The 14367-nt window shown below is 40.5% G+C and overlaps 1 protein-coding gene across 2 annotated transcripts in view; it reads right to left on the minus strand.

Annotated features, from left to right (window-relative positions):
* Positions 1 to 2143, minus strand: part of LOC127451167 (Na(+)/H(+) exchange regulatory cofactor NHE-RF1-like) — a 74527-nt gene extending 72384 nt beyond the window's left edge. The window contains exon 1 of one of the 2 annotated variants that reach the window (XM_051715650.1): positions 1417 to 2143. In XM_051715650.1, coding sequence (XP_051571610.1) covers positions 1417 to 1920 — 504 coding nt within the window. In that variant the 5' untranslated portion in view covers positions 1921 to 2143. The remainder of the gene's footprint in view (positions 1 to 1416) is intronic. The other variant, XM_051715649.1, reaches the window with a different exon arrangement.
* Between the last annotated feature and the right edge of the window lie 12224 nt (positions 2144 to 14367).

Genomic DNA, 14367 nt, shown 5'->3' on the forward strand with positions numbered 1-14367 from the left:
AGAGCTTCAAAGGTCTAATTGCCATCCGCTTGCATTTTAAGGATTTACTGAACTGAGATATTTGTATATTTTTCTTCAAATGTGTTCTGCTGAAGAAATGAAGTCATACACATCTGGGATGGCATGAGGGTGAGAAAATGATGAGAGATTTTTCATTTTTGGGTGAACTATCCCTTTAAGAAATCTTTGGCGCATACAAAAACATACGACCTTTACTCTTATAGAGAACAATAAATGAATGATGTTATTACGATTTTTCCTTTAACCCCTTTCCCAAACCCTAAACCATGATTTATATAAGAAAATAACTTTTTTTTGTACCACGTAAGAAAAAAAACATTGCAATTTGGAACGAGACGAGGGAACAGTATTAAAGGTCATTGACATTCATCAGTCATTTGTATTCATAAATAAATATGGAATGACCAAATTTGTTCACAGACCTTTCCTTTCTTGAAATAAAAGTATTGTATAGGACGCCAGCAAACATTTGATGCCTGTGTTGTATCAATTTGAAATTGTGTTTGTTGATTGGTTGGTCTCTAACCAGACAGCACGCATACATCTCCAAGATGTCTGTTTTAGATCTTTTTATCTGTAAAGCACTGCAATCTAATGAACATCTGCTAAACATCTAAAAAAGATCAGAGTTACAAACCATCTAAATCATAAACGTCTCAAAGACATCTGATGAATGCCTTGACAACCGAGACATACTTATTGATATACGTTGTATTGCAGATGAGCAAAACAACTTTAAAAATATGTCTTCCAGTTGTGTGCTATCAGGGTATGGGAATAAAAGTCGAACATTTTTGTACGCACCAAGTCATACAATATTTTACGATTTTACCTTGTAGGACAAATTATTTCAAGTTGTCATGAGACTATGTTGGACCATGTCAATACCACGTGTTATGAGATAATTCAGTGTAAACTGAATTGAATTTAATACACAATTGGTCTACAGATTACTGAATGTGACAGTAGCCCAACAAAAAAGTACTGTGGAGGTACCATGGTATCAGATGGTAATAACATGGTATTTTGATACATAACATAGTACTGAATGACTGCTGTATTTACACACCTTGTATTTCCATGGTGCTCCAAGGTACTTCAAAGAAAACCATGGAATTGCCTCCCAATAACATGTATGATGGCACATTTTGGTACTTTTTCTTAGTATGTGTAAACAAATCTAAAATTCTTTATTAGCCTATAGATCACTGAATATGTCATTAGCACTTTAAAAAGTTTTGTGGTAACCCCATATCAGATGTTAATCCCATGGTAGGCTACGTTCATACACCCTGGTAATAAAGGATTACCATATTCATATTTACATGGTGCTCCAATGTACTTCAAAGAATACCTTTGTATTTCCAAAGTACTTTTTTTGGTTAGTAATCTCACCATGTCCGAGCTCACGGATGATCGGAGTTTCTCCACCGCGGGAATGTGCACGGAAATGATCTGTCCGTTCCTCTCGGGCACCGGCGGCGGCGATGGAGACGGAGACTCTCTCGGTGTGCCATTCCCCATCAGATCCCTGCAGATCTCTGGCTCATCGCACTCCGGCACCGGAATACCCTCCGTGACGAACTCCTTCACGCACTTCAGCTCGTGTTTCTTTAGCAGCTGGTCGGTTTGAAGATCCACCACTACGAGCTCCAGATTACCGGCGGTTGCGCGTATCCGCGACACGACCTGCTGATGGCTGTCGCTCTCTACGCGCTCCCCGTTCACGAACACGAGCCGGTCGCCCGCGCGCAGCCCGGACAGCTCGGCGGGGGAATCGGGCTCCACCAGGCGTATGAACTGGCCTGTTTTGCCCTTCTCTCCGTGCAGATGGAAGCCGTATCCGTTCTCGCCCTTCTCCAGGACGCACAGTCTGGGACACAGAGTCTGGCTGGGCATCTTGAGTTTCACCTGTTGATTGAATGTGATCTTCTATAAATGGCGAATAACTGAAAGTCCTGCGCTCAGATGATCACGAATGAAACATGTTAAACCCGCTCAGCTTCAGTTAATGAAGTGATTTGCTGTTGTTGTAGCAAGAGAAAGTTCTAGTGCTCTTCAAGTGTTTGTTTGGTCAGCAGCACATCATCATCCAGATCCTGCCCATGAAGGAATGACTCCTCTAGCACCTCCTCCTGTCTCTGTCTCACTACACTCATGAAGTGAAAGTAGGAGAATTAGAGTAATCTGCTATTTACTGTGATGTCATCTCTCCACACTGCAGATAACAAATGACCAGTGTTGGGTGTGATGCATTACTAAGTAAATAATTACTATAATTAAATAGCTTTTTCATAAAACATATTCAAGGGATTACTTTTAATTTTTCAGTAATTTAATTAGATGATGAATTCTGATGTAATTGACACTAGAACAATTCTATATAAAACAACAGTGAGTTTAAAATAGAAATGTAATGTCTGATGTTAAAATGTTTGTTTTCTAATTTAACTCTGCCCCCTTTAATTATCTGGCCAGTTCATGAATAATTTATTTGATTTTATATGATTTATTTGAAAGAATTATAAGAACAGTTTCATGTCTATTCTTGTATTTTTCATCTGGTTGAGGTTGATCAGGGTTTTAGAAAGGAATTAGTAATAAGTAATGCAATTACTTTTCAGACAGAGTAATTAGTACAGTAATCTAATTACACTGTAGATGTAATTAGTAGTTAGAAATTAATTACTTTTTTAGAGTAACTTACCCAACACTGCAAATGACATCTCTCTAGAATTCACAAGATGTTTTCTTGCCATAAAAAAAATACAAATAAAAATGGACCGTTGGCAAATAAGGATGTCCAAGATGATTAAAAAACTTAAAACGCATGACTAATAAACAGCATGTGTCAAGTTCATAGAAATGTAATCTTTGTGTACATGTTGGCTTTATACATTTTTGAAAAACATTCATAGTATTTTCTACAGAAATAATAATAATAATAATAATAATAATAATAATAATGATTTAGTGACTATAAAAAATGTCAAGTGGTGTGACCATCAAGAAGGCCTAAAAGGTATTCAAATATGTTCGTTATACTGCTTGAACAGGCCAACACGTGAGTGCAGTATGTAAGATTCAGAAATCTTTGTTATTAATGACACCTGTGGCCATTAGGTGAACTGCAGCCAGCTACCTGTTGCTCGTGCTCATGCACACACTCCATAGGGACACGAGCGAGTGTCAGCCAAAACAATGACGTAACGTACAAAGAGACAACATAATTCACCGACATCATGCTGACAGATGAGGTAGCATAATTAAAATTACACAGTTATGATTGTTTTACTACAAACTTTGAGACTGTATATCAGGGGTCAGGAACCTATGGCTCCCGAGCTACAAGTGGCTCTTTGTTAAAAATCAAGTGGCCCGCCAGGTGTCTCACGATTCACCAACACATGATGGTTTAAAACCTTCTAGTGATAATTTTCCAGCAGAAAGTGTGGGTGCAATTGCAAAGCTTTAAGTCAATGACACTGTTTTGATTTCCTTTCTCCCGAATTTGTCATACAGCCCTACTCCTGGTGAACAAGGTTTGAAATGAACACCTGCCAAATGCGGATTTTTCATGCAGAGTATATTGCTGATGTACCAACCACTGTGGAAGGCGACCTGTAAGACTTCTCGGAGTGATATATTACAAGAAATTAGACACAAAGACACACGTTTGACGAAAAGTGATTATATTTTGAAGAACAGAGGAAAGAAAAGACGCCAGTGCACGTCTGATTTGATATGTGTGAGCAGTGAGCTCCGCTGTTCATGCAATGAAAGTGCTTCTCCAAAACACGCACATTCATAGAGTTCTGGGCCTCGTTTCCCAATAACTATTGATTTTCTATGAGCGATTTTATGAACGTTCATTATTTTTTATATGCACCCAGGGTGTGAAATAGCACCCGCCACCCGCAAAATGCGACGAGGCTCAATCCAGTTCGCAAGCTCCTCGTCCAAATGTATTTCATGCGCGAGTAATTTTGCTTATCTACCCGCAACAGGTGGGTGACCTGTCAGTGGAGGATTTAGGCATGGGCGACATGGGCAGTTGCCCAGGGCGGCATCTTTTGGGGGGGTGGCACGAGGCACGAGGAACTGTTTGGAAGAATAATGTAGTCTATGAGAATGCTGCAAATGGTCTCCGATCATCTCGTGAGGTGCTGTGAGTTTCACTTTATTTCCACGGAGCAGTTCGCTCTTACACATTGTGAACGCAACTCTGCATGTTCAGTAATATATGCAGGTATCTTTGTGTTAAAGAAACAAAGATGGGGGTCGCGTGACACCATTGCAAGGAGCAGACGTGTGAGCGACGAGCTCTGTGCACTTTGCTGAATATTTGATTATTTTCATGTTATAATCTGGTGAATTTTGAAATACCCAGTTACACATTTGTCCTTTGTTGCAAAACATGGCAAAGAAGTCAAAATCCTCGAGTTCTGGAGACACTAAAAGACACTTACATGTTCAGGATGAAAGCCCCGACAGGCCTACAGACCGGGGACTCGATTTAGATGGCGCGGCAGGAAAGGAGATCCAGCGTCAGTTGTCCAACATGTCGGTGATGTTGATGAAGATTCTTGCTGACTTGGAGGATCTCGCTGTAATACGTCGATCGATTACGGCGATGGAAATAAAATTCTCTGAGTTAGGTACAAGAGTGACTGATGTTGAAAAACGAATCGAATTACTGGAATCTTAGGAGAGGGAATTACCCGCTAATCCACCCGCGTCCAAAGTTGATTTGGAACATCTTCTTGAAAAGCTCGAAAATCTTGAGAATAGAAGCCGCAGGAATAACATTCGAATTGTTGGAGTTCCTGAGCATGAGGAGGGCAGAGATATGGTGAAATTCCTAGATGACTTTTTCCCGAGTCTGCTCGACATAACAGGCCACAAGCTGGAAATTGAGCGAGCTCACAGAGTACCAGCTCACAGATCTGCTGAGGGAGACAGGCCCAGATCGATTCTGGCCAGATTTCTGAGATCATCCGATAAAGATCTTGTGTTGCACCAGGCGAGGAGCAAAGGGAAGCTTTCTTGGAAGAACCATAATATTTTCTTGTTCCCGGGCAAGAGAGAAACGCAATCAGTTCAAGGAATGCAAGAAACTCTTACATCAGAAAAAGATCTCGTTTGCTCTGATGTTTCATGCCAAACTGAGAATAGAAACGAAGGTCGGTCGCAAAGTATTTACATGTCCAAAACAGGCAATATCTTTTATAGAATCAATGTTTGAGTAAACTATTGGATGTTTCTCATGTGAGTGGGCCTGACTCGCTGTACATACTCTTGAGGAAGCTGGGCGACATTTTGGTTTTTTTTGTGTTGGCTCCGCCTAGCGGCTGGAGCTTGTTTTGTGATTAACACCTTTCCTTAAAGAAACTTTTGCATTGATGAAAGATTACTTTTGCATTGAAGTTCCCAGACAGATTGAAAGTGGACACTACGGATGACCGTAAAATATCTACATGCTCACACAAAGGATGTCTTTTATAAAGTTGACGGATTGTGTAAGTCATGGTATGTACGTTTATGCGGCCTCCGAGTGAATTGACTTGACCATCCGGGGAACAGGGATGCCGGTTTTGTTTCTTTTTGTATTGGTTCCGCCTAGTGGCTGGAGCTTGTTCTATTGAATAACACTCCTTTGGAACAGCTGTGGATTAATCTGTTCGTTCTTCGTGCTTATTTCTCCTGCTGGCTGTAGTTTGTTTTGTTGAGTTTTTTTTTTACGAGACATTTGAATGATTACGTCATCCGCTGAACTCATAACAGCTGGCTCACTGAACATTCGTTTGTCTGTCCGAGGAATCTGAACGGCTTTATATCAGCTGGAATTTGTTTTGTGGAGGATCACACCATTGAGACAGTTCTGAGAATGAATCTACACATTCTTTGTGTTCATTCTTCCTATTTGCTGGGTTTATTTTACAAAGTATTTTCTGTTATGTAATTTGTGAGGCAAAATTGAGCAATCCGATGGCAAAGTTGTCGTGGAGGCTCGTGGGCGTTCATGGACCTTTTGAGTTTAAAGGGATTATCGCTGGTTGCCGCTTTCGTGCACGGGGTTAATGTGCACGTTTTAATTTTTTCTGTTTGTTTTGTTCGGGGGTTGATTGTTTCACTAATGGGGAATGTGATCTGTATAATTTTGTTTTTCACACACAATTTATTTTTTTTATTATATCAATATGTCAAATGTTAATATGAGTGTACTATCTCTCTCCACATGGAATGTGAATGGGTTGGGGCACCCCAAAAAAAGAAGGAAGGTTAGTTCTTTTCTTAAGCGTAAGAAATATGATATAGTGTTTCTTCAAGAAACACATCTCTCCCTGCAGGAAGCTGAAAAATTTGGGAAGATATGGGGTGGACATTTTATTTTTAGTGCTGGCTCAAGTAAGAGCAAGGGAGTCATTATATTGATTGATAAACATCTACAATTCAAATGTCTCAAACAGACTAAAGATAAATTAGGAAGAGTCATTATTGTGTTAGTTGAAATTCAAGGGCAAAGGTTGATTTTGGCTAATATTTACACACCTAACGCTGATGATCAGGGCTTTTTTATAGATCTTGAAGGGATGTTGCAAGCCGCTGGCACCCCTCATGATATAATATTGGGAGGAGACTCTAATCTTTTGATGGACTCAGTCCTTGATCACAGTGAAGCAAAAGTGTGTAAACCCCCTAGAGCAACATTGACGCTTCACAGGATGTGTAAAAATCTTGGTCTTACGGATATTTGGAGACTTTTGAACCCATCTGGTAGGGACTATAAATTTTTTTCATCAGTCCATAAGATTTATTCTAGAATAGATTTTTTTTTTGATATCCAAATCCCTCATTTCATCTGTTGTTGATTGCTCAATTGGAAACATTTTAGTCTCGGATCATGACCTGGTGAGTTTAGAGGTGATGCCACATAAAGAGAAAAAGAAATCATATAGTTGGCGCCTTAATGTGTCCCTTTTGCTAAATCCTGATTTCCAACAAATGTTAAAGACTGAAATCAATGTTTATATGGAGACCAACTGGTCCTCGGTATCCTCTGTGGGCGTGGCTTGGGAGGCACTTAAGGCGGTTCTTAGGGGTCGGATCATACAGTATGCCTCATTCATCAAAAAATCCAATGCATGAGAACTTGTGGAGTTGGAAGAGAATATTAAAAATGCAGAGGCAGAGCTGAAGCGCCGTATGTCAGCTGATGGCCTCAGAGAATTGACCCAATTGAAATATAGATATAATACTATTTTGTCACGGAAAGTGGAGTTTTGGTTATTCAGGGCAAGACAGTTATACTTTGAGTCGGGTGACAAACCAGGGAAGCTTTTGGCTAGATATATAAAGCAGAGAGAGTCTTTTTCTACCATTCCCTCAGTGAAATCTGCTAGTGGTGAAATATTTACCTCAGCCATTGATATTAATAATGCCTTTAAAGAGTTCTATATTGATCTTTATAGTTCCACGTCGACGTCTACAGATGAAGATATTAGAAACTTTGTGGAACCATTAGAACTTCCTAAACTGACGATTGAACAAAAAAACTCTCTTGATTCTGAGATAACCTTGGAGGAGCTTGCTCACATAAAGGACGTCTTTTATAAAGTTTACGGACTGAGTAAGTAATGATGTATTTTTTTTTACGCGGCCTCCGAGTGAATTTGACTCACTCAATACACACTTGATCATCCGAGGATTCATGCTGGTTCACCTAGTGGCTGGAGTTTGTTTTTGTGGAATATTTTTAAGGGACATTAGAATAATTACGTCATCTGCCTTACTCATAAACAGCCGGCTCACTGAACAATTTTTTTTCTGTCCGAGGAAACTGAACGGCTTTATATCAGCTGGAGTTTGTTTTGTGGAGGAACACACCTTCGAGACAGTTCTGTGAATGAATCTACATGTTATTTGTGTTTATTCTGCCTGTTGGCTAGGGTCTGTTTTTATGTTAAGTATTTTCTGTTATGTAATTTTGCCTCACAACATTTGTGCAGAAGCACCGGACTTAAACAATCCGATGGCAAAGTTGTCGCAGAGACTCTCGTATGCGTACATGGACCTTTTGAGTTTAGAGGGATTGACGCCAGTTGGCGCTGTCGTGCGTGGGGTTAATGCACACATTTTGCTTTTTTCTGTTTGTTTTGTTCGAAGTTTGATTGTTGCATTAATGGGGAATGTGGTCTGTATGATCTTGTTTTTGATACACAATTTATTTTTTATTTTTTATTATATCAATATGTCAAATGTTAATATGAGTGGATTGTCTCTCTCCACATGGAATGTGAATGGGTTGGGGCACCCCATAAAAAGAAGGAAGGTTATTTCTTTTCTTAAGAGTAAGAAATATGATATAGTGTTTCTTCAAGAAAAGCATCTTTCCCCGCAGGAAGCTGAAAAATTTGGGAAGATATGGGGTGGACATGTTTTCTTTAGTGCTGGTTCAAGTAAGAGCAGAGGAGTCATTATACTGATAAATAAACATCTATAATTCAAATGTCTCAAACAGATTAAATATAAATCAGGAAGAGTCATTATTGTTTTAGGAGAAATTCAGGGGCAAAGGTTGATTTTAGCTAATATTTACGCACCTAAAGTTGATGATCTAGGCTTTTTTATAGATCTTGAAGGGAGGTTGCAAGCTGCTGGCACCCCTCATGATATAATATTGGGAGGAGACTTTAATCTTTTGATGGACTCAGTCCTTGATCATAGTGAAGCAAAAGTGTGCAAGCTTCACAGAATGTGTAAAAATCTTGGTCTTACAGATATTTGGAGACTTTTGAACCCATCTGGTAGGGACTATACATTTATTTCATCAGCCCATAAGATTTATTCTAGAATAGATTTTTTTTTTTATATCGAAGTCCCTCATTTCATCTGTTGTTGATTGCTCAGTTGGAAACATTTTAGTCTCAGATCACGCCTTGGTGAATTTATAGATGTTGCCATATACGGAGAAAAATAAATCATATAGTTGGTGCTTTAATGTATCCGTTTTGCAAAATCCTGATTTCTAACAAATGTTAAAGACCGAAATCAATGTTTATATGGAGACCAACTGGTCCTCTGTGTCCTCTGTGGGCGTGGCTTGGGAGGCACTTAAGGCAGTTCTTAGGGGTCGGATCATACAGTATGCCTCATTCATCAAAAAGTCTAAAGCACAAGAATTCGTGGAGTTGGAAGGGAATATTAAAAGTGCAGAGGCAGAGCTCAAGTGCCGAATGTCATCTGATGGGCTCAGAGAATTGACTCGACTGAAATATAGATATAATGCTATTTTGTCGCAGAAAGTGGAGTTTTGGTTATTTAGGGCAAGACAATCATACTTTGATTTGGGGGACAAAGCAGGGAAGCTTTTGGCAAGATTATATAAAGCAGAGAGAGTCTTTTTCTACCATTCCTTCAGTGAAATCTCCTGGTGGTGAAATATTTACCTCGGCCATTAATATTAACAATGCCTTTAAAGAATTCTATCTTGATCTTTATAGTTCCAAGTCTTCGTCTACTGATGAAGATATTAGAAAATTTGTGGAACCATTAGAACTTCCTAAACTGACGACTGAGCAAAAAAATTCCTTAACCTTGGAGGAACTTGACAAGGTAATTAAGGCCTTACCTACAGGCAAGGCTCCGAGGCCAGATGGTTTTGCTGCTGAATTTTTTAGATCTTAAGCTACAGAATTGGCTCAACTTTTGTTTGAACTTTTGAAAGCTTCCTCCAACCATGACACAGGCATGGATCAGTCTGATTCTTAAAAAGGACAAAGATCCATGTGAGTGTAAGAATTACTGTCCAATTTCCCTGATCCAGCTAGATGTACAAATTTTGTCAAAAATTTTGGCTTTCCGGTCAAGTAAAGTTATGACATCTCTTATACATATACACTATATTGCCAAAAGTATTCGCTCACCCATCCAAATAATTGAATTCAGATGTTCCAATCACTCCATGGCCACAGGTGTATAAAATGAAGCACCTAGGCATGCAGACTGCTTCTACAAACATTTGTGAAAGAATGGGCTGCTCTCAGGAGCTCAGTGAATTCCAGCGTGGTACTGTGATAGGATGCCACCTGTGCAACAAGTCCAGTCGTGAAATTTCCTCGCTACTAAATATTCCACAGTCAACTGTCAGTGGTATTATAACAAAGTGGAAGCGATTGGGAATGACAGCAACTCAGCCACGAAGTGGTAGGCCACGTAAAATGACAGAGCGGGGTCAGCGGATGCTGAGGCGCATAGTGCGCAGAGGTCGCCAAGTTTCTGCAGAGTCAATCGCTACAGACCTCCAAAGTTCATGTGGCCTTCAGATTAGCTCAAGAACAGTGCGTAGAGAGCTTCATGGAATGGGTTTCCATGGCCGAGCAGCTGCATCCAAGCCATACATCACCAAGTGCAATGCAAAGCATCGGATGCAGTGATGTAAAGCACGCCGCCACTGGACTCTAGAGCAGTGGAGACGCGTTCTCTGGAGTGACGAATCACGCTTCTCCATCTGGCAATCTGATGGACGAGTCTAGGTTTGGCGGTTGCCAGGAGAACAGTACTTGTCTGACTGCATTGTGCCAACTGTGAAGTTTGGTGGAGGGGGGATTATGGTGTGGGGTTGTTTTTCAGGAGCTGGGCTTGGCCCCTTAGTTCCAGTGAAAGGAACTCTGAATGCTTCAGCATACCATGAGATTTTGGACAATTCCATGCTCCCAACTTTGTGGGAACAGTTTGGGGATGGCCCCTTCCTGTTCCAACATGACTGCGCACCAGTGCACAAAGCAAGGTCCATAAAGACATGGATGAGCGAGTTTGGTGTGGAAGAACTTGACTGGCCTGCACAGAGTCCTGACCTCAACCCGATAGAGCACCTTTGGGATGAATTAGAGCGAAGACTGCGAGCTAGGCCTTCTCGTCCAACATCAGTGTCTGACCTCACAAATGCGCTTCTGGAAGAATGGTCAAAAATTCCCATAAACACACTCCTAAACCTTGTGGAAAGCCTTTCCAGAAGAGTTGAAGCTGTTATAGCTGCAAAGGGTGGGCCGACGTCATATTAAACCCTATGGATTAAGAATGGGATGTCACTTAAGTTCATATGCGTCTAAAGGCAGATGAGCGAATACTTTTGGCAATATAGTGTAGATCAGGTGGGGTTTATTCGGGGCCGCAGCTCTTCTGATAACATTAGGCTTTTCATTAATATCATATGGTCAGTAGCGAATGATCAGTCTCCGGTCGCTGCCATCTCACCTGACGCCGAAAAGGCGTTTGATATGATAGAATGGGATTATTTTTTTACGATTTTGGAAATGTTTGGATTCGGGAATACATTCTTTTTTTGGATTAAGTTACTTTATAGACACCCTGTAGCGGCAGTACAAACAAATGGATTAATTTCAGATTTATTTGCTCTGGATAGGTAACCAGGCAAGGTTGCCCTCTTTCCCCATTATTGTTCTGTCTTGCCCTGGAACCATTAGCAGCCGTGATAAGAAAGGAGGATGATTTTCCAGGGGTGCTGGCGGGAGGTGTGGTGCATAAGATTTTGCTTTATGCAGATTATATTTTATTATTTGTCTCTGACCCCACTAGATCTATGCCTTGCCTCCACAGAATTAATAAATTGGTCTAAATCCGAAGCTTTAGCTCTGACAGTGTACTGCCCAGTAACGGCCTTTCAGCCAGGTGCCTTTCAATGGCCCAAACAGGGCATTAAGTATTTGGGTATTTTTATTCCCAGCAAATTTGTCTGATTTAGTTAGAGTTCACTTTGACCCTTTAATTGATATGTTTTCGAGCGATGTGGACAAGTGGGCTTCATTACATTTATCTATGATTGGGAAGGTGGATTGTGAGGGGGGTTGTTACACTCGGTGACCTACAGGTGCATCTCAATAAATTAGAATGTCGTGGAAAAGTTCATTTATTTCAGTAATTCAACTCAAATTGTGAAACTCGTGTATTAAATAAATTCAATGCACACAGACTGAAGTAGTTTAAGTCTTTGGTTCTTTTAATTGTGATGATTTTGGCTCACATTTAACAAAAACCCACCAATTCACTATCTCAACAAATTAGAATACATCATAAGACCAATAAAAAAAAAAAACATTTTTAGTGAATTGTTGGCCTTCTGGAAAGTATGTTCATTTACTGTATATGTACTCAATATTTGGTAGGGGCTCCTTTTGCTTTAATTACTGCCTCAATTCGGCATGGCATGGAGGTGATCAGTTTGTGGCACTGCTGAGGTGGTATGGAAGCCCAGGTTTCTTTGACAGTGGCCTTCAGCTCATCTGCATTTTTTGGTCTCTTGTTTCTCATTTTCCTCTTGACAATACCCCATAGATTCTCTATGGGGTTCAGGTCTGGTGAGTTTGCTGGCCAGTCAAGCACACCAACACCATGGTCATTTAACCAACTTTTGGTGCTTTTGGCAGTGTGGGCAGGTGCCAAATCCTGCTGGGAAATGAAATCAGCATCTTTAAAAAGCTGGTCAGCAGAAGGAAGCATGAAGTGCTCCAAAATTTCTTGGTAAACGGGTGCAGTGACTTTGGTTTTCAAAAAACACAATGGACCAACACCAGCAGATGACATTGCACCCCAAATCATCACAGACTGTGGAAACTTAACACTGGACTTCAAGCAACTTGGGCTATGAGCTTCTCCACCCTTCCTCCAGACTCTAGGACCTTGGTTTCCAAATGAAATACAAAACTTGCTCTCATCTGAAAAGAGGACTTTGGACCACTGGGCAACAGTCCAGTTCTTCTTCTCCTTAGCCCAGGTAAGACGCTTCTGACGTTGTCTGTGGTTCAGGAGTGGCTTAACAAGAGGAATACGACAACTGTAGCCAAATTCCTTGACATGTCTGTGTGTGGTGGCTCTTGATGCCTTGACCCCAGCCTCAGTCCATTCCTTGTGAAGTTCACCCAAATTCTTGAATTGATTTTGCTTGACAATCATAAGGCTGCGGTTCTCTCGGTTGGTTGTGCATCTTTTTCTTCAACACTTTTTCCTTCCACTCAACTTTCTGTTAACATGCTTGGATACAGCACTCTGTGAACAGCCAGCTTCTTTGGCAATGAATGTTTGTGGCTTACCCTCCTTGTGAAGTGTGTCAATGATTGTCTTCTGGACAACTGTCAGATCAGCAGTCTTCCCCATGATTGTGTAGCCTAGTGAACCAAACTGAGAGACCATTTTGAAGGCTCAGGAAACCTTTGCCGGTGTTTTGAGTTGATTAGCTGATTGGCATGTCACCATATTCTAATTTGTTGAGATAGTGAATTGGTGGGTTTTTGTTAAATGTGAGCCAAAATCATCACAATTAAAAGAACCAAAGACTTAAACTACTTCAGTCTGTGTGCATTGAATTTATTTAATACACGAGTTTCACAATTTGAGTTGAATTACTGAAATAAATGAACTTTTCCACGACATTCTAATTTATTGAGATGCACCTGTATATGAGAGTGGAGTGTTGAGATCCTTTGAAAATTTGGGTCATCATTTTGCGATTCCCAGATCTCAGTTTTATAGGTATTTACAGCTGCGCCACATGCTCTGTACGGTTTCGGGAGTAGCACACACCCCTAAAACGGCAGATACCTGCTTTTGGAAAAGGTCATGAGGCATCAGTGTATTACTCCCTGCTAATTCAGAGTCTGGGGGACGGAGCTTTACCTTCTCTCAAGAGATTATGGGAAAAAGATTTGAATTTGGTATTGGAGGAAGAAGTGTGGACTAGGATTCAAAAAAATGTCAAGTCTGTATCTAGAGATACAAGGGTTCGCCTTATGCAATTTAAGATTTTACATCGATTTTATTGGACCCCCTTTAGATTATATAGGCTTGGTCTTAAAGACACACCCAACTGCTGCCGCTATCAATCAGAAGTTGGAGACAACTCATGCTTTTTGGGGGTGTGTTAAGATTCAAGATTTTTAGATGAAGGTGCAGAGCTATTTGTTTGATGTTTTGGGCACTCAAGTTTTGCTTTGCCCCAGACTTTGTATTTTGGGTGATGGAGCGTTCATAAATTTGTGGGACAAGTTTATAAAAAATTGGATTTTGACAAGTGTTATGATTGGCAGACAAGTCATTTTAAGGGGTTGGAAGTCCGACGGAGCACCGTCATTCCCGGAGTGGTGTGCAGAAATGGGGAGGGTGGTAGCGTTTGAAGAAGGGGTACTTAGAAGATTGGGTAATTTGGACTTGCTTATGGGAAAGTGGGGTAAATATTTGGCATTTTTGGAGGGCTCTCGGGGAGGGAGAGTGGAGAGAGAGATGTAGATGTAGAGGTCATCTGTGTGATTATTATATTTTATTTACTTATTT

Source organism: Myxocyprinus asiaticus, chromosome 14 (assembly GCF_019703515.2).
Source record: "Myxocyprinus asiaticus isolate MX2 ecotype Aquarium Trade chromosome 14, UBuf_Myxa_2, whole genome shotgun sequence".
In the NCBI taxonomy this organism is placed as follows: Eukaryota; Metazoa; Chordata; class Actinopteri; order Cypriniformes; family Catostomidae; genus Myxocyprinus; species Myxocyprinus asiaticus.